Here is a 27,684-nt window from a genome sequence, read left to right on the forward strand (position 1 = left end):
TGATAGTACGTAATTGAGTAATTTTGAAGTGAGAAAATATGTAAACAATCATATTATTAAATCAGATAATATCATATTCATTTATATGAATAAATTAGTAAAATTTGTTTATATATATAATTTTATCATATGTAAAAATTATTTGTACATAATCCTTTTTGTTGGCTCGTTGTATTAGTGGATGCCTATAATTTAACAAAAAAAAGTATTTCATTACTTTTAAAATTTGATATTATTCTTCTTTCTAATCTCAAATGGACAACCTAAAAACAGGTATAGATCCTTTTTGTGGGTATTATTAGTTTTTTGTAGTTCTTTCAATTTTTCAAGTAATATATGTGTACACTTGTTTAAATGACTTCTACTGAAAAATTCAAGAGTCAAATAGCTTTTGAGCATTAGTTTTATATTGCATTACATTATTCAGGGAATTTTAGTGGACTGTTGGAATAAGCATTCCCTATTATTGTTAAAAATCATGTTACTCCATCATCTTGTTTCACTTGAATCACTTCAAATATTTGTTTAGACAGTCTCATGGCACAACACACAAACACATTCGTACAAGCATTGATAAGGAGGAGTCTTGATCTATGAATACGGTAATTGTAAGAGAAAATTACGATGATTAAAAAATAATAAAACTTGTTAGTAATACGAGTACTACTTCTAGAAGTAAATGTAAAACTTCATTTGTTTGGAATCAATTTACACATTTTTTTATGAGAATGGGAATGAGAGGCCAAAGTGTATGAGTTGCAATAAATCATATATATAAAATGGTGCCTCTCATGAGACTAAAAATAAAAGATGTATAAAAGATTGTCCTAAGGACGTCAATACTAAGTAGATTAATTAATAATTGATTATAAGAATAATTTGTGAAGTAGAAAGATTTGTTAACCCATTTGAATTATGAAGTTAAGTCTTATACTAAGAACACTGCTAAGGTGAAGTGCTTAAAAATATATAGATTAGAGAAGGGAAAAAGTAAACTTGTTTTAAAGAGGGTTCTTAGTAGAATATGTTAACTTTTTCTATAATTAAAGGAAATATTTCTTTAATGACTTATTACATTGATGAAAATTAGGTTTTACAAAGTAAAATAATCAACTTTTTCCATATTCCTTCTTCATACTAAGGGATATTTTATAAGAAAAAGTGTTTGGTTTCTTAAAAGAATAGAAAATTAAAAGGAAAGTTTTCTTTTTTATTTTGGACAATGTAAGTAATAATGATAAGATGAAAGATATTTTAATGAGATAACTTTATATATAAAAAATCTTGTTATATAATAGTGATTTTTTACGTGTAATATTAGACACATATCTTAAATCTTATTGTTCAAGAAAAGTTAAAAATTGCTAATACGAATTTACTTAAGATCTAAGAAATTATAGAACACATTAAATGATTTGAGCATAAAAGAATTAAGTTTGGAGAACATATTGAACAAATTGGTGTGAGAAGCTAAAAAATGATTGCAAATAGGAGTTTCCACAGGATAGAATTCCACTTTTTAAGTGTTAAAAGTGCATTAATGTATTTTCTTGTGTTTATTCATTTATCTTAATAGATCCTAGTTATAAATAATGTCTAACAAATGAAGAATGAGACAAGGGAGAAAATATGCAAGTTTTTGAAACCATTTTACGATATTACAACTCTTCCAAATACCTCACAACAAACTTGTACCTTCAAAATGTGTGAAAAATTTAATTGCATTTAAATGAGGAGATAGAGAATGAGGATGAAGTTATTAGTAGCATGACAAAACAAATGAAACCACAATTCGAAAATTATTAGGATTCTTATAGTGTTATGTTAGCTATTGCATTTATTCTTGACCCACATTTCAAGTTTCAGTTTGTGGAGTTTTTTCACAAAAATGTTGATGATTTAACCATTGCACAAAAAAGTTAGAGGCTATTAAGTAAGATATGTATGTATAAGCTTTTTAAAGCTTCAAGGTTCAATGGTCTAAAGAAGTTCTTGCCACCCTTTCAGTTATGACTAGTGGTCCTAATACCCTTAAAGATGATACAAGTGTTAAGTCACCATACATTTTTGAATTTTTGTGATTAAAAGAGTATTATTTATTATGTAATTTTACCTTTAAATTTGGTTGATTAATGACCAAATTGCTTTGGTCATGTATTTTACTATTTGGATCATTTGCTATTTGGTTGGTTGGAAAAGATTAAAAGTCAAAATTAACCTAAAAAATAGATTATCCGCAAGTGCAACTTTACCCGTGTAAGGTAAAATGCAAATTTATATTTTATACTTGTATAGAACTATAACTTTTTATACCCGTATATGTTTTATCCATGTTTGTAATAGTCCGATCCTTACCAACTCAACCCATCCATTTTGCCCCGTTTATTGATAATGTTTGCTTTGTTGGGTTAAATAATAATAATAACAATAACAATAATATGCTACATAATTTAAACTTTCTGTGACTACAATGGAAGATCATAAAGAAGAGCCAAATGTTCATCCCATTATCTCTTTTTACCTTGAAGCTTTTTACTAAGAAAGAGGGGAAAGATGCATGTACATACATGAAATTATATTTGAAGTATCCAAACAAATTTGTATTTTGTACAAGTAGTATTTTGCTTCTTCAACCTCACAGCTCTTAAAGACTGGGGTGACCTTTTAATGGATATCTCCTTCTGTTATCTACAAATCCTGCAGTTCTTCCAATGCAACACTTGCCCACATTCAGAACAAGCTTCTACTTATGTTTAACAACATAATATATAAAATACCAGACAAGAAAAGAAAGAAAGAAAGAAAGGAAGACAGACATGGTTAAACTTAATTTGCTTAAGAAACCAAATTTATTTCTTAAACACTTTGTTTCTTTTTTGGTTCTTCTGCTTATAAGATCCAAACAGTATATAATTGCTGTCCATTTGTAAAATCCTGAAGCTTTTCTTTTTACATAAGAACTGCATTAGTGTCCTTTTCATTTGAAGAATTTCCAAGCCCAAATTCTCCTTCTCCAAGCTCTTGATAGTCCATCAACCATGCACTGTTTTCTTCTGAGGAAGACAATCTTCCAAATTCACCATATTCTATTTCTCTGCAGGCTGCTGGGAAGCTCCATGATGTGTCATCAAGGAATGTCTCTGACCACATGTAACTCATCAACAAGTCGTCATCACTGTTGGGATCCAGTGACCTCGAATTCGATTCATCTGTTGAATAGTTCTCATTCTGAGAGCTTGAATTATCATTCATGGACCCAACTTTTTCAGAGCTTTTATTAACTGCCTCTCCCTCCTGCTCGCCATTAACATCAAACTTGGCAGCTGCCTCAGGTTTATCGTCACTGGTTTCTTGTTTTTTCAGAGGCTCATGAGTAACCGGATCGATTCCCATCTTAATAAGCTTCTTCTTGATGTGGGTATTCCAATGATTCTTGATCTCATTATCAGTTCTTCCTGGCAATCTTGCTGCAATTTTTGACCACCTAAACATCATCCAAATGTTGAAGTTACATTATATTAATAATAAAAAATAAGATCTCAATGTCAACAAAAACTGGTAGAACATTAAAATTTTTAAAATTAAGATTTTGGTTTGAATTTTTATCATATTTGTGAAACTCTATCTTACCCCCAGTAGCCCCGTTAAAAAAACAAACATTTTTTTCTCAGCCATTACCTATTGCCAAGGCGAGCATGGAGATCAATGACGAGTTGCTCTTCAGCTTCATTAAGGAGGCCACGTTTGAGGTCAGGGCGGAGGTAGTTGGTCCAGCGGAGGCGGCAGCTCTTGCCGCAGCGACGGAGGCCAGCAAGCTTGGGGACGGCGCGCCAGCAGCAATGGCCGTGGGTGAGAATAAAGGTGACCAATTTTTTGTCCTCCTCAGCTGTCCAAGGACCCTTCTTGACACCAAGTTTGTCACAACAAGGTTGCCTGCCCATGAGCTTCTAAGTGGGTAATGCCAGCCAACAACTTAACCCCACTCCACCCACCTATTTATACTACTCATCTTCCCTTCCTTTTTACGAAAAAAATTACGTCTATTTAGTTCTAAATATTTAATTAAATATTTAGATAATATATTATCATATAATTATATAAAATTGAATAAAAATAAAATAATATTTTGTCACATAATAATTTATCATTTAAATATCAAATGAATATACAAAATTAGATATACATATATTACATAATATTGTTTTTCTTTTATCTTATTATTTTCCTTATAATAATAATATTATATATATATATATATACATACTTTTAAGTATATAATTATATATATAAATAATGTATTATTATATAATTAGATATTACTTTATTCATAATTCAAATTATTTAATTATATAATAATATATAATTTATATATCTAATTATATATTATAAATTATGCACTTATAATATTCTTGATTATATCTCATTTACCATCCCCTTATAATAATAATTATTATATTTTTTATTTTAATTAGAAAACATTAAGCAAGGTAAAATAGAAAATATTTTTTATCAAAATCTAAGGCTGATTTTAACATATCATGCCAATTTTGTGGGGATCATGACAAGAAAATGTGGGTGGTGGAAGATTATTAATAACGATAAGAAAAAGCAATTTAGTTTAATAATTAAAAATTTAAAAATTTAAAGTAAAGGGAGCGTGTGGGGACGCGCCTCCGAGGGGTGGGGGAGGGAGTGGAGAATATGGGGGCCACCATAAGTTAATGAAAGCAGCCTGGGACCTAAGTGATATATTCTAGGGCGCTAGGCTCCACTGAGGTAGGGCCCATGATAGTGATGGTGCAAATATGAGTCATCCAATCACAAGCTCACGCATGGACACTCAAAGCTTCACGCTCTACTTTTGTTGTAAAAATTAAGTACAAACAAATTACTTAAGCATTACATCACCTATTTCATCATCACCCACTACCATGCTAAGTAACCCTAAATTCTAGTGTAGCCGCTACATCAAATATACTTGTATCAAAATAATATTATATATACATATTTTTAAATATATAATTAACATATAAATAATGTATTATTATATAAATATATATTATTTTATTATTAATTTAAATTTATTTAATCATATAATGGTAAATTATCTATATACTAAATCATATACGTAAAATTATATGTATATAATTTTATTGATTCAACAATAATCAAATATTAGTATCTGTATAATATTTGAAAAATATAATTAAAATAATACTATGTATACCAAATTTTAAGTACTCAATTGAGTATTTAGATGATGTATTATCATATAATAGAGTATTATTTTATTTTTAATTTAAAATCACTCAGTTATACGATAATATATCACCTAAAAACCTAATTAAATATGTAAAATTTGGTACATATTGGGTGCACGTAGTTTTTTTTAATTTAATAATAAAAGAGTACCAATCCCATTTAAAAAATAATCACAAATATAACATATGCAACAATTATTTATTATGTCAAAATTTTGTTGACATGTAAATTGTAGGTTGAACAAAACTATGTTTATTTATTTTTAATATATAAATGAATACATATTTGATATATATTTTAAATTAAAAAATAAAATAATATTTGATTATATGATAATATATATAAGTGTATACTTATTTATGTATTCAAAATAAGTACATATAATATTGCTCTTATATTTTTAGAGATAGTTGTGCAGTTAAACTTATTTTCAGTCAAACTTATGAAAATAATATTCAAAAGGTGAATATTCATTATATAGTAACTAGCTATGAGAACAACATGTCAACACGCTATTTATCAACAGATTAACCCTTAGAAGCAACGAAAAGAAAGAATCTTTCTAATTTCGTAATATAATTAAACACATTCCATCTTTATCTTCAACAAATATGAGTTAACAATCATCGAGATAACGTGATTGGCAACTTCCTTTTAAATAACTCTATCTGATATATCAGACTTTATGAGATATCTCTTAGGAAATTCACTTATTAAATCAATCTCTTGGTCATAAAAATAAAGTGAGTGTACAAAGGTAGAGGGGAGACAATACAGGGAATTTTTCAAAGGACTCTTCTGTAATATTTATAATAATTTTGTCAAATTTTATCTTAAAAACATAATAGCGGACATAAACTCTCGAATAATTTACCAAACCACCTTAAAAATGTTTTTTTCTTTATTATTTAAACAATATTTACACTGATAATTCCAATCATTTTCACCTCTTGAGTAAGGCTGGACTCGAGCCCAAAATGAGTCGGGCTCTGCTCTGCTCGATTGAGCTCGAGCTGACTCGGATTGGCTCGGTAGATTTTTTTTTAATTTTTTATACAAAACGATGTCATTTTGATCAATATATATTAAAAATGATATCGTTTTGATAACAAAAAATGAGCCGAACCGAGTCGAGCCAAACTCGAACCGAGCCGAGCTCGAGCCGCCCATATATAAACTGAGCCAAGCCTGAGCTGATTGCGAGCCGAGCTCGGCTCGGCTCGAATCCAACCCTACTCTTGAGTGAGATCACAACTAGTCTTGCGTACTTTTTATTGGTATAATTTTTGCAGTATCAGAAATGGACCAACATAATATTTTAGTTTCATTATCAAATAAATATGCAAAATAATGAATTTCATGTTCACTTTAAAAAGGCACACTTTTATATTATAAAATTTAATTATGTCACCCTTTGAAATTTAAATGTTATCTTGCAAATTATTTAAGCTATAATAAGAGTAATGTCATCTGTTCATAATTTTTAGTAGGGCTAAAAGACTTCTTTTCAACTCAGGTATAATGAAATCTTAAATATATATCCATTAATAATATATTTATCTATTATTTAATTTCTATTAAAACTTTTAATTAAGATTAAAGATAAAACCGTCATCTTATTAGTAATATTAAAAAATTATAATTTTATCATTTAGTCCTTTTATATTTTGAAAGGATAAAATTATAATTTTTTTTGATATTACCAGTAAAATAACAGTTTGACCCTTAATCATAACTAAAAATTCTAACAAAAATTAGATAATGGGTGGGTATTTGAGTTTTTAAAAGTTAGTGGGTATATATTTAGGATTTCACTATACCTTTGGTGGGAATAAGTCTTTTGGCCTTTTTAATATATAATTAAGTATATAAATAATATGTTATCATAGGATTGAATCTCATTTTATTCCTAATTTAAAATCATCTAATTATATAATGACATATCATCTATATATCAAATTATGTACTGAAAAGTGTGTACACATTATTTTTTGTTGGCTAAAAGACTTATTCTCACCCAAGGTTTGGTAAAATCCTAAACTCCCACTCGTTAATTTTTAAAAACTCAAATATTTAATATTTTGTTAAAATTCACTATTATGGATAAAAATAAAAATATCATTTAACTAAAAATATTAAAAATTTATCACATTTTCTCTTTTAATTTAAAAATTTAATAATTTTCTTTTACCTAAAGTTGAAGAGTAACAATTTTTTCTGTAAAATTTTTTTCCGTCGCCATTTTTGACGAACTTTATCATTGTTAGTGCTTTCTCTCTATGCTTTCCCTTTCTCTCCAGATCATTTATTGTTTATAAGGTAAGTTAGAATTGTTTATGTGCTAAACTTCCATGTCATTAAAGTGTTAATTTATCTTACCAACCAACTTAGTAACATAATTGATTAACATTTATTTAATGATAATTAACACTCAAGTAAACCCCAATTAGGGATATAATTAAGATTTTTAATTTTGAGTTTTGAAGAACTAAAATTTTTTTAAGTCAAAACGGTGACGTGCAGAAATGAGAGTATTTCTATTGATTAGAGTATACAAGTGATGCAAGTAAATCGAATTACATAGCTAGGAGTATAAAGGGATATAACTTTAGACTACTTAATGGTTTTTATTTATAAGAAAACTATGTATATATAGTTTTGAATACATAATTCTATAAATAAATGATGTGTCATTATATGATTGAGTGTTACTCATATAATAACATATTATCTGTATACTTAAAACTGTGTACATATAACATTACTTTTTTTTTTTAACTTTTGATTCTACTATTATTATTATAAAATATTTTTTTCTCTTTACTTAGGGGTATGTATTGTTTGCTCTAGTGTAATTTGAGAGATTTTCCAAATCAAACAGAAAAAAATATGGTTTGGTCCAATTTGAATTACAATTTAAACTTATTAAAATCATAATTATATATATTATTTAATAAAAATAATTAAATTATAGTTTTTAGACCATAATATAAACATATAAAATAAACATGAAAGAAATATATATATATATATATATATATATATATATAATACACATGAAAAAAAGACAAAATAAATATGAAAAAAAAAGTTGCACATCTAATTGCTTATTAAAAGATTTTATCAAATATAATTATATATATGTATTTTAAACAAATATTATTTATAGTTTGGTTTAGTTTGAAAATCGCTCAAAGTACAACCCAAATTAAAAAAAACGTTGTTCGAAAATTTTTTAACCCAAATGAAACCCATTTTACAATCCAAACTAAACCAAATCATAATTTTTAAATAGTTCAATTTGATTTTACAGTTTAAGCTGAATTATGCATACTTCTACCTTTATTAATTGCCTTTCATCTAATATTTGAGTGATTTTTAACTATTAACTAAATCAATAAAACTATATATATCTAATTTTGAATACGTAATTAAATATTTAAATGATATATCATTATATAATGATGTAATTTTAAATTAAAAATAAAATAATATTTAATTATATAATAATATATTATTTAAATATTTAATTAAATTCTTAAAACTGAATAAATGTAACATTTTCCCAATCAAATATTTTGAAGTAATCTTTGAGTAGTGGCACCGTCATTAAGCTAAATCCATATTAAAAGTAAATAAAATAACAGACATTGACATAAAAAAGAGAAAATAAATAAAACAAAACAAAATAAATAAATAAAAGGAAGTGATTGATTAGGAGGATGTCGGTTGGTTTCGATGGGTTGATTTAGGAGGAAAAATTGTCTGATTTGCTTTGATTGTATAAGCAGCAACCTCTGATTTGGAATATATGATGCTACAATTCCTTCATGGGTTTAAATTTAATTAAATAATTAGAAAAAAAAAAGAAAAAGAAATAATTCTTGAATTTATGATGTTTGGCGAATTTGGACTTAAAGAGGAAAGCGATTGTTTTTTGACTTTGGTAAACCCTAAAAAGAATTGAAAAATGTTAATGGTTGGAGAAATGTTTTCATATCAATTAAATAGTTTGCATAGAAAATAAATAAAAATTGTTGGTTTTCAATGCCGTCTCATTCATTTTGTTTAGTACTAGTCCAAAGTCCAAAGTCCAAACCCTGTCCAGGCCTGAAATTGGGCTTCATTTGCACCGTCCAAAACTCTACTAGTACATATTGTGTTAGAGTATATGAGCCAAAGAACTATTTTCCATCCAAATTTTACCCTAAATTACCCTAAATCCTAAAAATTTATAACATTTTCCCCTTTAATTTAAAAAAATAATAATTTCCCCATTATTAAAATTTAAAAAACTACATCCCTCCCCCTAAGGGTAAGTTCTTCCATCTCTGACAACTGGTGGTTGTTCTTGCAGTCAGCTGGCCTTCCCACCATCTTCTTCTCTAGTTGTTGATGTTCATTGGACCAATTTCCTTAGATGAAAACAGTGCATCTTTGTCCGATGAAATTAGTCTAGTAAACGTTAACGGTTGGAGAAGAAGATCATGGGAAAGTCGACTAACGATGGGAAGGGCATCCAACTGTTGGAGATGAAAGAAAAAACCTTATGGGGGAAATGTTGTTTTTCAAAGTTCAATTTAGGGGAAAAATTGTAGGTTCTTTAAATTAAGGAGAGAAAATGATAGAAATGTTTAAGGTTTTGGAGTTTAATGGTAAAATGATAATTTTATTTTTAACTATAATAGAAGTTAGTTTATAGATGAGTATTTGAGTTTTTCAACTGACGTAAGTATACTTTTGAGATTTGAATAAAACTTGGGTGGGAAATAGTCCTTTGCCTCGAGTATTTATGACTATTTATTAGTACCTAATTGGGTATTCAAATGATATATTATCATATGATTGAGTATTACTTTATATTTAATTCAAAATCATTCAATCATATAATAATACATCATCTGAATACTGAATTAAATATTTAATTGAGTGCACATAACATTGTTCTAATACAATCAAACTATATGCACTCAGTTTTAAATACCAAATATGTCATCGTGTGATTGAGTATTATTTTATTGTTAATTTAAAATCACATAATACCACATCATTTGGATACCAAATTGAATATAAAAGCCTAATTAGGTATTTAGATGATATATCAATAATGTGATTGAATATTATTTTATCTATAATTAAAACTTAATTAATCATATTATGACACATCATCTACATATAAAATTAGATATTAAAAACTTGATGCACATAATTTTATTATATTACATTTTAGTATCACTAATTAAGTTTTAAAAAATTCACTTTCCCCCCTAGGGTTTGGAAAACAAAATGGCCAACTATTTGATGAACGACGACCTCCCTCTTCGGTGTTTCTCTTTCTCTCTCTTCGATGACCTCTTTTGTCGTCTAAACATTGAAAGCATTGTCCTTTGTCGTCTAGATGACGAGTCATCCTCCATAGTGGTGGGTAGTCATCCTTTGTAGTTAAATCTAGAAGATAGATGAAAAACATCGACCGTCAGTCAAAATGGTAGTGGTTAGAGAAGAGAAACAAATCCTATAGGTGAAATGTTAAACTTTCAAACTTTGACAATGAGGTAAAGTGTTAGTTTTTAAAACTGAGAGGGAAAATAATATTAACTTTTAATGATTTTATCCTTATCTAATGACTGAAAATGCTAATAAAATTTAGCTTCTGGGTGAGTATATAGTTTTTAAAATGTTATGGGGAATGTTTTTGAGTGTACACTAAAACTAGGGTAGAAAATAGTTATTTGGCCTATTTTTTAATAATAATTTGAGCAAAAGAGTGGACGTGTCATGAGTTTCGAGGTTTGGACGAAGCAGATGTGCGTGAACGAAATCAGAGACGTCTCATTCAATATGTGTGTCGCATCGCACGTCCCCAACTCTGGAAGGTTGTTTACAAATGTGTCAAGTAAAACCTTCTTGCGCTGACGAGAGGCGTTACTTGTTCGACTAAATGTCTAGCTGAACCGACAATCCACTTAAATTACAGAAACCCAGATTACGCAGCAGCTTTACACAGATGTGGAGGCGCCTATCTTCACTTTCTCCTTTGATCTCTGCCTCAACTTCATCCTCTCTTAACCAGGTACCACCATCAACTCATACCTTCATGTTTTAATTTAATTTTAAAAAAACACCGTACGAGGGTCTCATATGTTGGTTTTTTTTTTATATTTATCTTGATTTGTTGAAGTTTATTTGGGCTCACATTTTTTGTTTATTTTCAATTTACCGTGAATTTGAATGTTAACTAGGATTTTTTACTTGGGTTTGTGATCCGTTGTCACTTTAAGAAACCTGAAACGCATTCGTGAATTTGATGTCAAGCTCGAAGTGCATTAAGCTGGATTGTTTAAAGCAACTGTGATTGTGACCGGGGTGTATTTCGTTCATCACCTAGAAATGAAGTTTTTTGGTGATGAGAAAAGAATGTTTACAGATTATTATTATTTTGGAGTGTGAAGGTAGTGCAATTTTGTATTTTTGGGGTTTGCTCTGCAGTTTTGATTTTTTGAGAACGAAGAATGTTTGTTCTTGAGTTTCAGCAGTCGTAGCTATTTAAAAATTGAAAGTTGCAGATTGTATAGTCTTTTGTTTTTTTCTTGCTTTGGTGTAAGCTTTTGCTTCATTTTTCATAATTAGACTCTTAACTGTTCTTTACCTTTGGTTATTTACTATTAAATGCAGGCAGCTTATAAATTCAAGATATGGGAATCATTTACCTCAAATATACCAGCTCAGGTATTGAATCCTTCAATCATACTGTTTGGTACGGTTCAGTAATGAAGATGACTGGTCACAGTTTAGCTAATGTTCATTATTAACTGGAATAGGTTCTCACAGATATTTTATAATTGCTCTAAAAATGACTGTTCCTGTGGTTAAGACTTTATGTGCTAGGGCTTTTGGATGCTTTTGAAACTGAATCTAAAGAAAAAAAAGTTATTGCACCTCAAATTTTGATATTACTAAATAAACTTTAAAAAATTTACAAGGAAACAGAGGCTTTTAATGCTTAGACCAATTTTAATTTACTTGAGCATACAATATAGACCAAAATTTTTTCGTTAGGTGATCAACTAAGAAGCCTTACCTAGGCTATTCGCTACCTTAAGTTTCATATGTTTCAGCTGGTGATATATATGGGTTTCTTTGAGACCTTTTTTAGGAAATCTGGATGTTTCACAGAAATAATGTCCTGTCCTTTTTACAGGTTAGACAACATGTGAGTTTGACTTGAATAGTGTCTATCTCATTATTAGTTGCTTATTCTCTCAGAATTGTTTGTGCCTGGTATGAACCCATAATTCTGGCATGCTAAATGATTAATAGTGGTGAAGCTGAGTAACAAGCAGACGGATGCACCAGTTAGCATCTCTTATTCTCTATGTGGCGATTCAAGTTATGCTACATCCCTTGTTGCTACTCTGTCTTTTATGGTTTGGTAGTAGAACAACATTGGGTTTGCTGTCTATGTAAAGTATGTTAATGTAATTAATGGCTGTAAGTACAATGAGTAATGATTTCTCAGATGCCCTTTCTTAATCTGATAGAAAGTGTTTCTTTATTATCGGCACCTATCAAAGTCATGTAATCCCCTTGTACTTGTCATCGAAGCGGCACCCTTTTCAATTTTCTGAGAGTAGCAATTGATCCAATGTGGGTTGGCGACTCATTATCTGCCTGACCTATCAGAACTTCATTACAAAGTATAAGGTTTCCATGCAACAATTGAAACTTAACTAGAACTATGAGGATTATTTTTTTTCAATGTGTATTTGCTTATTTTCCCGCGGTTGACTCTCATCCATAGATATGGGACATACTGCAATCCCCATCATGCAAAGCATATATAAATATAAAGAGAATTTAATTGTCAAGCTGGATTGTGTTAATTGTGCTCCTTATTTTGATGCAGGCAAAAGGTGGAATGTTCTCAAAAGGAAAAACTCCATTCATAACTTTTGTCTTGGGTAATAATTGGATATCATTAGTGATTGACTAAAGGATCCCACATTATTTTTCTGTATGCTGTCATGAAACAGTTATTTGATGTTCCTAAGATACCATATTCATGGTTTAGAGTTTTCATTCCTTAAATTTCAACTAAAGCATATTTGGATATCTAGAAGAAGATGCAGATTTAGATAATTTGTTCCCTGATTCTTGTTCAGGTGGGTCTTCACATCTTTCACATCTTTCACATCTGGAAAATCAATTTTCAAGACTGATCAGATTGAAAGAACATTGATCAGTTTTTGTTACTTAAAAAATGTTAATTTTAGGCAGTCCATGTGAAGATTTCTATAGATATTACTTCAAAAACTTTTTAATGCTTCAATATAAAATTTATGATGCTATATGTGATAGAAACTCTTTTTTTCCATGCTCAGGTGGCCCTGGTAGTGGAAAGGGTACTCAATGTACTAAGATTGTTAACAATTATGGATTCAAGCATATAAGTGCGGGAGAATTGTTGAGGAGAGAAATAGCTTCTAACAGTGAATATGGGTAACGATTCTCATTCCCATTATTGATAATTGTTCAATTACAGATGCCTTCAAAGTTGCGGATCCTCTGACAATGGAACTGCAATTTCAGCACCATGATTCTCAGCACAATTAAGGATGGAAAAATTGTTCCATCAGAAGTAACTGTCAAATTGATCCAAAAGGAGATGGAATCAAGTGATAGCCATAGATTCCTCATCGATGGTTTTCCACGAACTGAGGAGAATCGCATTGCTTTTGAGAAAATTGTGAGTTCCTCTCTCTGTTTCCTCTTTTATGAAATAGACTGAAGAAAGTTGTATTTTATTGTTTCTTGTATTGGTTCTATAAGGCCATACATACAATGGGCATGATTAATGTTTAAAGTTTGCTACATTTGTTGAGTACATTGAGCCTCTTTGTGAAGTCATGAGATTTGGTCATCATTAAAAAAGGAAAAGAGAGGGGGAAGGGGAGGAGGTGTTGTGGTGTTTGAGGGGAGAGGTATGAGAGTAAAGGTGTTCCTCGTAGGTAGGGTGATTTTAAGCAGTAATATTCCTGAAAACAAGTACAAGTCAAGCAGTTAAAAGAACCCATATTTATCATGTTTTTTTTAGCACACTTGAATGAGATAACCAATATTGTTTCTGTTGCAGATTGGAGTAGAACCAGATCTTGTTCTTTTCTTTGATTGTCCTCAAGAGGAGATGGTGAAAAGAGTTCTGAACCGTAATGAGGTGCTTATCTATTATACCTTTTTATGTATTCATATTGTATTGATACCACTTGTTAAGATATCATATTTGATTTCAGGGTCGAGTTGATGATAACATTGATACAATCAAGAAACGACTCATGGTATTTGAAGCATTAAATCTTCCTGTTATCAATTACTATTCACAGAGGGGAAAACTTTATACGGTAATTGTTTCGTAATTAGTAAACTGAGATTGGATTTTTATTAGCTTATTATTTATAGTAAAATTCCACCTGTTGGCTTCCTCATTCATTTTTATGAATTTAATTGGACTGTCTATACAGACGTTGTATTCTAAGATGTGCATTAGGTTTTTCTATTTGCCTTTTTTCCTCCCTCAGCCTGCCTCCTCTCCGTTTGGCGGTCCATCTGAGTTCATTGAGATCCTTTTCTAAAATAGCTTCAAAAATTGAAAATTATTCCTCAGTTGTAGTAGTGACAGAAGCTTTTGCATGCAGATCAACGCTGTAGGTACAGTAGATGAAATATTTGAGCAAGTTCGCCCAGTTTTTGCTGCAGGTAAGGAATGACTTGTCACATTCATATTTGCTGCTTTCTTCTTGTTTAATTAAGAATATGACTTCATATGCCAACCATATGAACTGCTTCTTCCATTGGATGCGACATATTTATCTTTGCAGTTAAGGATGTGAAAATACCAGAACACTATATGTCATACCTTTTCTCTCATCTCAATGCTTGTGATTTCCCTTTTATTCATTTCACATTTTCATCTTTGAATGATTTGTTCACATCTATTTAAAAGCCTGTGAACCTAGTTGATTCTGTTCTGCACTGCTGTAGCTGATTGGATGAATCGTACTCATACTGAGTCACAAGTAACATAAAACATGGAAAATCCTGGTATGCGATGCATGTTAGTATGCCCATTTTTCCGTGACATCATATGATTAATTGCACAACTACTATCTTCTTAAGGAGTGGATATTCTCTGCAAGGATTCTGGGAAATTGTAGATAACAAATATCTATTAACTAGAGGGCAGCAATTTCTTTAAACTCTGTTTATGGTCCTTTCCTCCATGAGGATACATGTCCGAGGCATATTCTGATGGGATACCCTACATATGATCTATCATAGGCAGAAAAATCTGAGAAGTTTTTTGTATCATTCAACTATTGACCTAGAAAAATTTAATTATCATATGATGCTATTTCCTTTTCTTTTCGTAAGAAAAGGGAGCTATGACATGCAGGATGAACAGGAGTTACAGGTGAAAGGATTTAAGAAATAAGTTTGAATTTTTTATTTTTAAAATTAATTGGATTGTATTAAAAACAATAGTTCATAAAAATAACTGAACTTTATTTTTTCGAAAATATAAATTGAGTTTTCTCTCAATTTTCAAAATCAATCTCTACATTTTCATTCGTATTTAAGCCAAAAATTTATCTTTTCTAGTTTTTAACCTTTGATTTTAAAGATTCATTTTGTATTGGCCAAAGGACTTATTTCCACCCAAAATATCCTCTAATCTCAAATTTCTATACTTTAACTATGAAAATTTCGAACACCTATTTATGAGGCATTAAGTCTGTTAGTTTCAAGGGTAAGATTGTTATTTTACATGTAATATTAAAAATAAATTAAAATTTAATTTTCTTTTCTTCTCCAAAACTTTAAAAACTAAAAGTTTGTCACTAGGTCAACTTTTAAAAAATAACATTCCCCTCTTAGGGTTTAGTTTTCGATACTTGGCGCAAAATCCAACATCATCATCGGTCATGAAGATTTCTTGACGTATTACCATATTCTGACGGCCTCTCTCGTCTCTTTGGAATATCGATTGGTGCAAATCTGGTCTGAATCTTCTTAGACAAAGAGGAAGATCTTGTTTTTGTTTGGGAAAATGATCTTGATGAAACTCTTTGTTTTTTCAGACTATATTTACATCGGTTGGCGTTCCAAATGAGGGGAGAGAGATTGCGGAGTATGGTGATGTGTCAGAGAATCTTCATAACGGGCGATGACACTGGATTTGGTGTTGGAGATTGAAAACTAAATCCTAGGGATGTCATTTTTTAAAACTTGACTTATAGGGAAAATGATTAGTTTTTAGGGTTTAGAGGGGAAAAAAAGATAAAATTTTAAAGGATTAGGGTTATTTTATTTAACTATCCATAAGTGGGTAAATGAGATTTTTAAAGTTAAGGGGTGGGAACTTAAGATTAAAGGATATTGTAGGTGGAAAATGGTCCTTTGGGCTTTTGTATTTCGAAACTTTTCAATTAATTTAATCTAGAATGATCTTATATTGGTTTTTTTTTATAAATTATTTACTAGTATTGTTTTAATATTCAATATTTTATAAAATATGAACAAAAAAAAACATATATAAAATCAAATAAAATAATTTGTTGAATAAATCTTGAAACAAACGAGTTTTGTGTAAACCGCAGGTAGGTAGCCAGTTCCTATGAAAAATCAAGCTAATTAGGGAATTTTATTTTGAATTTCATTTGCCTTTATTGTTTTCACAATTCATGAATCTTTAAATTTCTAAAATTGTTTATCAATATAAAGTTACAATAACACGATGTCTATCTATTTTGAATATATAAATGGGTATACAATTATATTTGTCATTATATAATTGATAATTTTAAATTAATTATAAAATAATATTTAATCATATGATAACGAATGTAAAGTGTATATTTATTTATGTATTAAAAATGAGTACGTATAATATTGCTTATAAAGTTATATATATTATACTATTTAAACACGGTTAAATAGTTAAATAATATGTCAACATGAGAATAATATTTTTTTAAAAGGTTGAATGATTTATTTTCACTTAAAAGATTACTCTTTTTCTATGTTCCCACTCTTTATCTTTAAAAAACTTATATATTCACCAATGAGTTATTAAGTCTGTTAATTTTAAAAGAAAAATAATTATTTTATCAATAATATTAAAAATAAATTAAAATTTTATATCATTTTCCTTTTTAAAAACTAAAAATTAATAATTTTCTTCTATATCAAATTTTAAAAAGTAATATTTTTTTCTTAGGGTTTATATTTCAATTTTCGGTCACTCTTTTCGATGCTATTTCTGATGATCTTTTCCTCCCGATAGTTTCTCTTCCGCTAACAGTCTTCCTCACACAAGCTACCTTTGGTGGTCATGCAATGTTCGTCAGGGAAAGACCTTCTTTGGGGTAGGGAAGCTTTGCAAAATATTCTCCCAACTTGGATAGAACCGAACTTAATCGACCGACTTCCCGTTCAGTTGTTGGACGTTGTTCATTGGCAGCATTGCTCCACCCATCTTTGTTTGTCGGATGTTCATCTTTGCTACTTTTTTTCCCTGTTGTTTGTCATTCAAATGCCTTCTGAATCTTTGGTTTGTTGCACTCTCTACTTTTACCGTCATAGCCTAGCTTGGGTTCATTGTTCGTCATCATATCTAGCGCTCGATTGCTAGCTATTCATCAATGTCTAGCCCTCTTGCAACGTCAACAGGCCTTGGATCGCATTGCTCTCACTAAGGTTGGTTTTCTTTATGGTGTTGGTTGTTGTTTTTGTGGTTGTGGTATTGTTTTCGGTTGATTGATTGTGATTTTGGAGGTTTGGTGTGTCACATTTCGACTGGATTTGTGATCGAAAGTTGGTTTTTTAGGTTGTTTTGTTTGTGCTCACCATCTATTTGTAGAAATTCCCTAGAGGAATCGTTGCATGGCCGCCAGAGGGAGAAGAGATGCATTGTCGGAGAAGGAGGAACTACTAGGAGAGAGAGACCATTAGAGTAAGTAGTCAGTGATTAAAATTAAACCTTTAAGGGAAAAATATTATTTTTTAAAACTTGATTTATAGGAAAATTATTAGTTTTTAAGGTTTAAGAAGGACAATGATATAAAATTTTTAAACTAACGGATTTGGTTACCTTTAATGTTTATATACGGATATATGAGTTTTTGAAAGATAAAATGTGAGAACTTTATAAAAAAAAGTTTACTTTGGGTGGAAACTAGTCATTTGGCCTTTTTTAAAAATTATTTAAAACATAAATTAACTCACAAATCCATTTAGATGGGTTCATCCAGTCGGCCTTTTTCGGTAACTAATCCAAGAACAATGAGTAATCAACCACCGAGCTTCAGCTCTTCCCTGAAACTCCACTGGGCTTCCAAAAGAAAGAAAAACAGAATGCGAGGACAAACTCCACGATTACCGCTCACAAACGATTGCCCGAAACTAAACTTGAAGCTATAGACAACCTATTAAGAAATGCATTACCATGGACTATGAAATCCATTGAGCACGGTATTAAGCTTCATATTCTAATGCCCACGTACCCATTAAGCAAACACGTTGGCGTTTTGGCAAAACTAGGGGGGTTACGGTTGGCCTGCAAAGATATTAATGATGATCACCAATTGTTCGATCAAATGCCAAAGCGAAATTCACCTGCCTTTCTGTGGAATTCGCTTATATCAGGATATGCTGAATTGGGTCAAATGAAGATGCCATGGTGCTTTACTTTCAAATGGAGGTAGAGGGTATTGAATCAGACTGGTTTACATTCACTTGTGTTTTGAAAGCTTGTGCTAGACTGGGGTCGATTCAAGTTGGTGAGGCCGTTTTAAATTTGGTTATGATGAGTTTGTGCTCAATGCACTTGTTGATTTTTATGCAAAATGTGGTCACATTGTTAAGGCTAGAAGGGTTTTTTTACCAGACTGATAGATTTCTTGGACCTCAATGTTGATTGGTTGAATTCGTCACGGGCTTTTTACAGCAGAAATGATTGATGAGGCTTATGCGATGATAGTAGAGAAAAATGGAGGTTGAAGCTGGTCAAACTGGGTGGGGAGCCTTATTATATGCTTGCTATCTTCATGGGAATGTAGAGATTGGGGAAATTGCCACGCTCAAAAGCTTTTTGATTTTGAGCCTGATGATGAACAAAATTTTGAGCTTTTGATGAGGAATTATCTGCAATGCAGGTTGGTTGAAGCAGCCGAAGTGGAAATTGGACAGAGGATTGAAATAGTAGACTGCCATCCAGAGTCAAGTTTGATACTGAGAAGCAAGAACAAAATTGGCCCTGATATCTCTGCCTCATCGAAGACAAAGTATATGTTTTTTTCGAAGGGATAAACTCAAATCTGAAGGTGATTGGTGTCCTGGGGACAGATAAAAAACCAGTATACTCTGTATCTTCCTACCGATCATTTTGTGGATTCTGGGGAAGATGTTTGCTCAAAGCCTCTCCAAGTTGTCTGATGTTCACGGTATAGTACCAATTTTAGGAACGTCTAGTGCCAAAGTCATTGAACGGGTGAGTTGCCAATCCGTAAAATGGATTATGTAATGTACTTTTTCGGTTGGGTCACAAGTGGACATTTTACCAGAGGTTTATATTGTATTAATCTACTCTTGTGCGATTCATGTTGAAGCGTATACTCAAGGGGTGAGTGTAGGACAAACGATTTCAAAGCGGAATCTAAAACCCTTAAGGGATAGTTTTTCTTAATGATTGTCTTCGCGTCAAGTTGATAAATCTTTTATTAAAAAAAATCACTTCTTGTGATTCTAACGGAAATATGTTTAGATAATGTGATTTTGGCTTGAATCATAACATCTTTGAAATTGCACTAAAACGATGTATTTGACCTAAATCGCATCATCCTATGTATTTTGGCGATAATAGGGATTTAACTAATGAATTTTCAAACTAGTGAAGGAAAATGTATTTTTGATATAATTTGGGGTGTAAGTATATTAACCTTACTAACGTATCATAAACTTAAGGGTCAAAAAGTATCATAAAGCAAACCTTTGGTGGAAAAAGCCGAAATGAGTAGAGGAAAATATATCCAAAAAATGAAAAAACCAGTGACTTTTTTAATTCTAATGCTTTATTAAAAGAAAATATATCATCTTTTTCAAGTTTCACATCTCCTTTTCACACTTCTTTCATTATTTTAGGTGTTTATCTATTTACTTCTAAACATTCGAATTCGCAATTGACAAGTGGATTAACAGGTATGTCATTAAATATTGTCAAAACCAAACTAAATATCAATCTGATAGAGAAGATGATTTTGTCCAACCAACGGTCGGACCATTTGATATGATTGAACCAATTAATTATTTAAAAATAATATTCAAAGCAATATATAATATATATTATTTTAATATTAAAGTAAAGTTAATTTAATGATAGATATATTCAAAATTGATTAATAAGATTTTGGGTTCAAATTTTAATAATAAATTTTTAAAAATTAATATTTTATATGGGTTAAGTTAAATCTAATTTTTTATACGGTCTAACTATTTAAATTATCTAATTTAATATAATCTAACTCTAAAAAATGATTGTTTAAGTAAATTTAAACTTTTTTTATTTATAGATAATAATTCAGAACAATCAATCCGATTTAATTTTTAAAATTATAACAGTTGCACGTTTAGCATCATCCCCAACTTTAGAGGGCTCAATCATCTTCTCTCCTGCCCTTTAGGCTTTAACCCACCCAATCCTAGCGAGCCACCCGCCCAATCGCTTGATTATGTTTGGCTTTTGTTTATGTTGTGGTTGTGTGGTATTGTCATCAACCATGGTTGTTAATCCTTCATTTATGCCGAGGAATGTGTTGGATTTAAAGATTTAATATTTTCATACTCTTTAGAAAATTAATTAAAATAATAAAATTATATGTACACACTTTTAAATACACAATTAGATATACATATTAGAATTAAATTCAAATCGAATTAAACTCGAACTAAAATCAAGCTTTTAGCTTAACTTATTATTAAAACGATATCGTTTTAATGCATATTAGTTTAAACGATGTTGTTTTATATTAAATTTTTTAAGCTCGTAAACTTGACGAACTAAACACCCTAAAACTCAAGCTTGAACTCGAGCTTGAGCTCAAATAAGTTTAACTCAAATTCAGACCTAATGCATATGATATTTTATCAAGTAATTAAGTAATTTTGAATTAAAAAGAAAACAATACTCAGTCACATAATGACACATCATCTATAAACTTACTTATATACTTAAAAGCGCATGTATGTAACATTGTTCCTAATTTAATTAAATATAATTTTGTATCCATCCTAACATTTCAATAAAATCGTAACTTAACCTCGACCCTATCAATTTCTAGCTTTCATTGAAAAATTCTTTAACTCTTAGAACACAAAATCAAACAATCAAGATCATTGCATCTAGTTATTAGATTAACTTAACATGGAAACAAATAATATGTGGCTTATATATAGTATAAATTTTATGATAAATGCTAAAAAAAAGGTTATATTTTTAGGTTTGTATGTGGAATTGGATTGTTGTTTTGGTGATTTACTTGTAAATGTATTGGTATATATTTGCATAAATTTGAATAAATTTTTAGGCAAATTGAGCAATATATTCGAATCGTCTATTTGATTTTGATAGTTTACATCTGTTACCTAGTTTGTGTAACATAGGAAAATTAAGTAACCTTTATGTACTAAGGGTGTGTTTGATTTGGATAATATTTTAATATTTTATTACTTAGAAGATTATTGAGTATAAATGATTATTATATCTAATAAAATTTGGTAGGTATAAATAATTATTGTGTTTGATTAGAGATAATAAAAAAATATTATTATATTATTTTACTTAAATATTTTTTGGTATAATTATTATAAAATAATTTTATGTTGTTATATTAATTTAAAATAATGTTATTTTTATTCTAAAAAATTAATAAATAAAAATATAATTATAATAAAATCAATATTACCGTAATAATATTTTAATACCTAATGTGGAGATGGGAATAAGATTACTACATGTATTATCTTCTACGTCACCAAGGGTAACAAAAGATTATTGAAATTTTTTATTATTTATAAATCAAACATAATAATATAGGTAATAAAATATTGATTTAAAAAAAATAGATTATCAAATACTCCTGAGGGAAGTTATAACAACCCTTGTTTAAGAAAAAAAGAGCAATGTTACGTGTATATTTCTTTTTTGTAAGTGCGCTTTTTTACTTTGTGCTTCTGAAATCCTAGGAAATAGAGCAATATTAAGTGTATATATTTTTGGCTGAAAAACTTGTTTTCATCTAAGATATACTGAAATCTTAAAGTCTCACATTCTAAATTTTAAAAACTCAAATACCTATTTATGAGTCAATTTTTATTAAAATTTTTAGTTATGGTTAAAGGGTAAAATTGTTATTTACTAAAAAAATAAAAATTTTATCACATTTTATTCTTAAATTTAAAAATCTTACAATCTTCTCCCACCTATAATTTAAAAAGTGATCATATCTCTCTTAGAGTTTTTTTCTTTTTTCTTCGACAATGATTCATCATCTTTAACTAGTAGCCATTCTCTCTCTTGTCTTACTGTCTTATCTCTTTCTCTTGGTCTCTCTCCCTTTTCTCTCCGACCGTTTTTGATTGAGATAAAAGTTTTATCACATTTTATTTCTAAATTTAAAAATCTTTCAATTTTCTCCTACCTATAATTTAAAGAGTAATCATATCTCTCTTAGAGTTTTTTTCTTTTTTTTTAGACAATGATTCATCGTTTTCAGCTGTTGGCCATCATCTCTCCTATCTTACTATCTTATCTTTTTCTCTTGGCTTTCTCTCTTTTCTTTTCGATCGTTTTTTATCAAGATAAAGATGAAATCATTTATATAATTAATTATATATGTAAAATTGAATGGACACTTTATTTGATGTAATGATAGAGATTTCATGTGCTGCCTATCGTTTTCAAATGGCAAATTATGAAGATCCTGATCACACACAGCCTTATTACATGATTAAAAACATTTTAGTAAAGATGGGAAAAGATTAGATTCTGATAATCAGATCAGATCTTCATTGTACCATATTTTAATTTAATTTTTCATTTTTTATTAGAGTTTATTAATTAAGTAATATTATTTATATATATTTTTATATATAATTTAGATATACAGATGATATGTTATTAAATAATTATGTATTATTTTATCTTTAATTCAAAATTATCAAATCATATTATAACACATTATTTATATATTTAAATTATATATTATAAATAAATACACATAATTTTATTATTAAAAATTAATTATTCTTCCATTATTATTATGTTTAACTTATAATTTAAATTTATAATGCACACAAAGCCTACCACTTATTTTTGTATTTTTCACTTAAAAAAGTAATTATTTTCCATCCTTTTCTCCTCCCCATGTCCCAAAAAAATTAGATACCAGCTGTGCCTTTGTCCCATTGTCGGGATGAACATATAATTTAACAATAAAATTATTTACATAAAAAATATATTTTATAATATAATTAAATACTTTTAAATTAATAATAAAATAATATATTATTTAAATATTTAATTAGATAATTATACTTAAGTACACCTAACATTGCACTTTAATTTAGAGGTGAAAGTTTTAGTAAAATAATATTAGATGGTTAAGAAACATTTGAATCACTTCTGTGGATTTTACTCTTTTGTTAATTCAATTGATAAAAATAATATAAAATGGAGTTAATTAATATAATTTATTTTTAAAATTGAAAAAATATTTTTTTCCTTGACAATAGGAAAATTAATTATATTTTTTGATTGCCGGGTCAATATGCAATATAAATTCAATAAAATTACGTGTATAATTTTTGTATATAATTTTATATATAAATAATAATATATCATCATGTGGATAAGTATTAATTTATTTTTAATTTTTAATTATTCAATTATATAGTAACACGTCATTATTTATATATAAAAATTCTATATAAAAATTATACATCTAACACCGGTCATATAAATTATACTTAAATAAAGGAAAAATAATTTAAAAAATCCCTATTATACGCTTAATTTTAGTTAAAAATAAAATTATACCATAAATAGGGTTGGATTTGAGCCGAGCCGAGCTCAAGCTCGGCTCGGTTCACATATAGCTAAGCTCGAGCTCAAGAAAACCAAGCTTGAACTCGATTTGAATTCGGTTTGATTTATTTTTCGTTATTAAAACGACGTCGTTTTAATACATATTGATTAAAACGATGTTGTTTTGCGAGTTTGAGCTTGAAAGGACTCGGTTCGAGTCCAGACCTAACTATAAATAAATTATACAAACTTATTTGAATGAATAGTGGTGATAATTTATGATTGTTTGATGTGGTTTTTTTTTTCTTACTTTAAAATCAGTCAATCAAATATTACTATCTTATTTGTATAGATAATTTTGTATAATTTGTCTGTTAATATAGTAGTACTCTTAAAAAATAGTTTAATTCATAGTTTATTTTTTTATTTAATTAACCTAATAATATACATGCTTATGTTTACATAATTAAATACATAAATAATATATTATTATATGAGTAAATAAATTTGAATATAAAATAAATAAATATGCAATCATAAAATAAAATATAATTATTTTAATAATAAAAATTTTATTCAAATTAGACCTTTCTCTTAAAACCAATATTTGATGTAACTTATTACATACTTGAAACGTGTGCACAGCACAGATTGCCCAAACCGCTATAAATACACACACTACTTTTCAGCATTTCAAGAACAGAAGAAAGCTTTTTGGCGTCTGAAAATCATGGCAAGAGCCGCTTCTCTTCTACTCCTCTCGGTATTATACTTCACCACCACGGCCATGGCGGCAGCCCCCGCCACTGAGCACTCCGGTGACACGACCTTCATAAAAACCTCATGCAAATCCACCAGTTACCCCGCCCTCTGCGTGCGCTCTCTTTCAGCTTACGCCGACGCAATCCAACAGAACCCGCGCCAGTTGGTTCTCACGGCCTTGTCGGTGAGCCTGTCGAGGGCGGAGTCGGCTAAATCATTTGTCATGGAGTTGAAGAAGCTTAAGAACTTGAAGAACAGGGAGATCGAAGCCATTGCAGACTGCCTGGAAGAGATGGGCGACACTGTGTACGGGCTCAGCAAGTCGATTAAGGAGATGAAGCACCTGGGTCAAGCCAAAGATCAGGAATTTTTGTGGCACATGAGCAATGTGGAGACCTGGGTCAGCGCCGCTCTCACTGATGAAAACACTTGCGTTGATGGGTTCGCCAGCAAGGCTTTGAATGGGAACATCAAGGATTCGATTAAGAGTGAAATTATTAATGTTGCAAAAGTTACTAGCAATGCCCTGGCCTTGATTAACAACTTTGCTGCATCACAATGATCAAGCTAGCAGCCATGGATGTGGGTGAAAAAGCTCCAAGACGTAGAAATTAAGCTTTACGTATAGATGTAAAATATGAGTGTTGTGAGTTCAGCTTTGTGCTGGGTATTGAACAAGATGAACTGTTTAATTTGCAGTAATAAGTTGATCTAAGCCTGAAAACTGAATCAATATCATTTCATTTCTGAATTAAACTTGACATGACTCATAAGAAAGATGATTTATGGACAAATCATTTCATTTTATAAATCACTGAACAAATGTGAACAGCAGCAGAGTTGGTTATTACAGAAAGGACAACGTATAAATGAATAAACAATATTGGAATTGAGTCTGGAAAATGAAAGGAGTAGACATGATCGATTCATAAAAAAGAAGAGAAGACAAAGAGGATGGGGACTCGAGTGAGCTGTGAGCTGTGATAATGTGAGTGGGCTTTTTGGCTCCACGTGGAAGGCAATAAATAACAATAATATATTATACCGGGGAAGGCTATATGTACAAATAATTTATACAATTTATTATATAAACAATAGTATGTTATTATGTAATAGGATAATTTTAAGGGCAAAAGATTTGTTCCTACCCCAGGTATAGTGACATCTCAAACTCCGACTCTCTAACTTTAAAAAACTCAAATATCTACTTATAAGCTAAAATCTGTTAAAATTTTCAGTTATAGTTAAGAGTAAAATCATTATTTAAAAAAATAACAATTTATATCATTTTATCCCATTGGTTTGGAAAACTAATAATTTTTCTCTAAAATTAAGTTTTGAAAAGTGGCTTTTTTCTTCTACCTAGGATTTCAAATTTTGTTGACGAATTTTTGATAAATGATGATCGATCTCTCTCCCTTCCGATGACGTCTCACCCTTTGACATTTTTCCTTCGACTGACAAAGATGGTCCAGACAAGGACGACTCCTCGTTTGGACTGTGGTCTTTGTCCAAATGAAAAGTTTCAACTTTTCGTCTAAATTCTATCAAATCTAGACGTTGTCAGTCATAGGAAACACATCGAAAGGAGAAACCTCATCGGGAGGGAGAGAGATCAATTGTTGTTCATCGAAAATTCGCTAGTTGAAACCCTAGGTAAGGAGAAAATGTCACTTTTCAAAACTTAATTTTGGAAGAAAATTGTTAGTTTTCTAAATCAATGGGGTAAAATGACATAAACTTTTATTTTTTAAAATTATTATTAAATAATAATTTTACCCTTAATCCTAACTGAAAATTTTAATAGATTTTAGTTTATGCGTGGGTATTTGAGTTTTAAAAAATTAGAGGATGAAAGTTTAAAATTTCACTATACCTTGGGTGGGAAAAGTCTTTTGACTTAATTTTAAATTAAAGATAAAATAATGTTAATCACATAGTGATATGTCATTGTTTATATGTAAAGTTATATATATTATTTGTGTACATACTTTTATTGTATTATCTTTGTTAATTATATGGAAGATTTTTTGTTTTAAATGAATAATTTTATTTGAATCAGTAAGTTCAAAGTTTTATTTTAATAAGTCATTGATGAGTTTTGAACTCAAACCCTCTCACTTGGAGAATCTAAGTTATTTACTACTTAAGCTACCCCTTCAAGGTTAGAGGTAGATATGAACCGAATCGAGCCTGAATACTCTTTAACTCAAGTTCAATTCGAGTTTGGTTTGAATTCATTAAGTTAATATTAAGAATGGTTTGAGTTTCATTAGGATGAAAATGATTCAGTTTAAGTTTGACTCAAATTTATTGCTTAGATATGTGACGTAAATTCATGGTTTGAATTCGTGACTCATTAACAAAATGATGTTGTTTAACAATAATTTAACATAATTCAAATCGAGTCACAAGTCAAATTCGAACCGAATTGAGTCATCTATCCAATTCGTGAGTCAAACTGAGTCGAACTCTATATAACTTAAGTTTAGCTCGGTTTTAAAACGAGCAAAACCTTTTAACTC

At 29.6% G+C, this 27,684-nt stretch overlaps 3 protein-coding genes across 19 annotated transcripts; 2 read left to right on the plus strand and 1 right to left on the minus strand.

The window, feature by feature from the left end:
- Positions 1-2,547: 2,547 nt before the first annotated feature.
- LOC123225232 (MYB-like transcription factor ODO1) lies at positions 2,548-3,964 on the minus strand. Its single transcript, XM_044649140.1, has 2 exons — positions 3,679-3,964; positions 2,548-3,484 (listed from the first exon to the last, which is right to left on the minus strand). The coding sequence occupies exons 1-2, from the start codon at positions 3,939-3,941 to the stop codon at positions 2,950-2,952; spliced, it is 798 nt and encodes a 265-aa protein (XP_044505075.1). The 5' UTR covers positions 3,942-3,964; the 3' UTR covers positions 2,548-2,949.
- A 7,092-nt stretch (positions 3,965-11,056) lies between these two features.
- Positions 11,057-20,002, plus strand: LOC123225785 (UMP-CMP kinase). 17 transcript variants are annotated; one of them, XR_006504195.1, is made up of 10 exons: positions 11,057-11,335; positions 11,938-11,991; positions 13,169-13,223; positions 13,644-13,761; positions 13,852-14,008; positions 14,396-14,476; positions 14,553-14,660; positions 14,955-15,015; positions 17,667-18,015; positions 18,146-19,211. XR_006504195.1 is itself a non-coding variant. In XM_044650033.1 (10 exons), the coding sequence occupies exons 1-9, from the start codon at positions 11,270-11,272 to the stop codon at positions 15,342-15,344; spliced, it is 747 nt and encodes a 248-aa protein (XP_044505968.1). In that variant the 5' UTR covers positions 11,062-11,269; the 3' UTR covers positions 15,345-15,360; positions 15,436-15,662. The 17 variants fall into 17 exon arrangements, 14 of the variants coding, with proteins under 14 accessions (XP_044505963.1, XP_044505964.1, XP_044505968.1 ...); XR_006504196.1 differs by having other exon boundaries at positions 18,179-19,211; XM_044650033.1 differs by lacking the exons at positions 17,667-18,015; positions 18,146-19,211 and adding exons at positions 15,298-15,360; positions 15,436-15,662 and having other exon boundaries at positions 11,062-11,335.
- Positions 20,003-25,076: 5,074 nt separating this feature from the next.
- LOC123225419 (21 kDa protein-like) lies at positions 25,077-25,915 on the plus strand. Its single transcript, XM_044649359.1, has one exon. The coding sequence runs from the start codon at positions 25,128-25,130 to the stop codon at positions 25,719-25,721; it is 594 nt and encodes a 197-aa protein (XP_044505294.1). The 5' UTR covers positions 25,077-25,127; the 3' UTR covers positions 25,722-25,915.
- Positions 25,916-27,684: the final 1,769 nt, after the last annotated feature.

This window comes from Mangifera indica, chromosome 9 (genome assembly GCF_011075055.1).
Source record: "Mangifera indica cultivar Alphonso chromosome 9, CATAS_Mindica_2.1, whole genome shotgun sequence".
Lineage (NCBI taxonomy): Eukaryota > Viridiplantae > Streptophyta > Magnoliopsida > Sapindales > Anacardiaceae > Mangifera > Mangifera indica.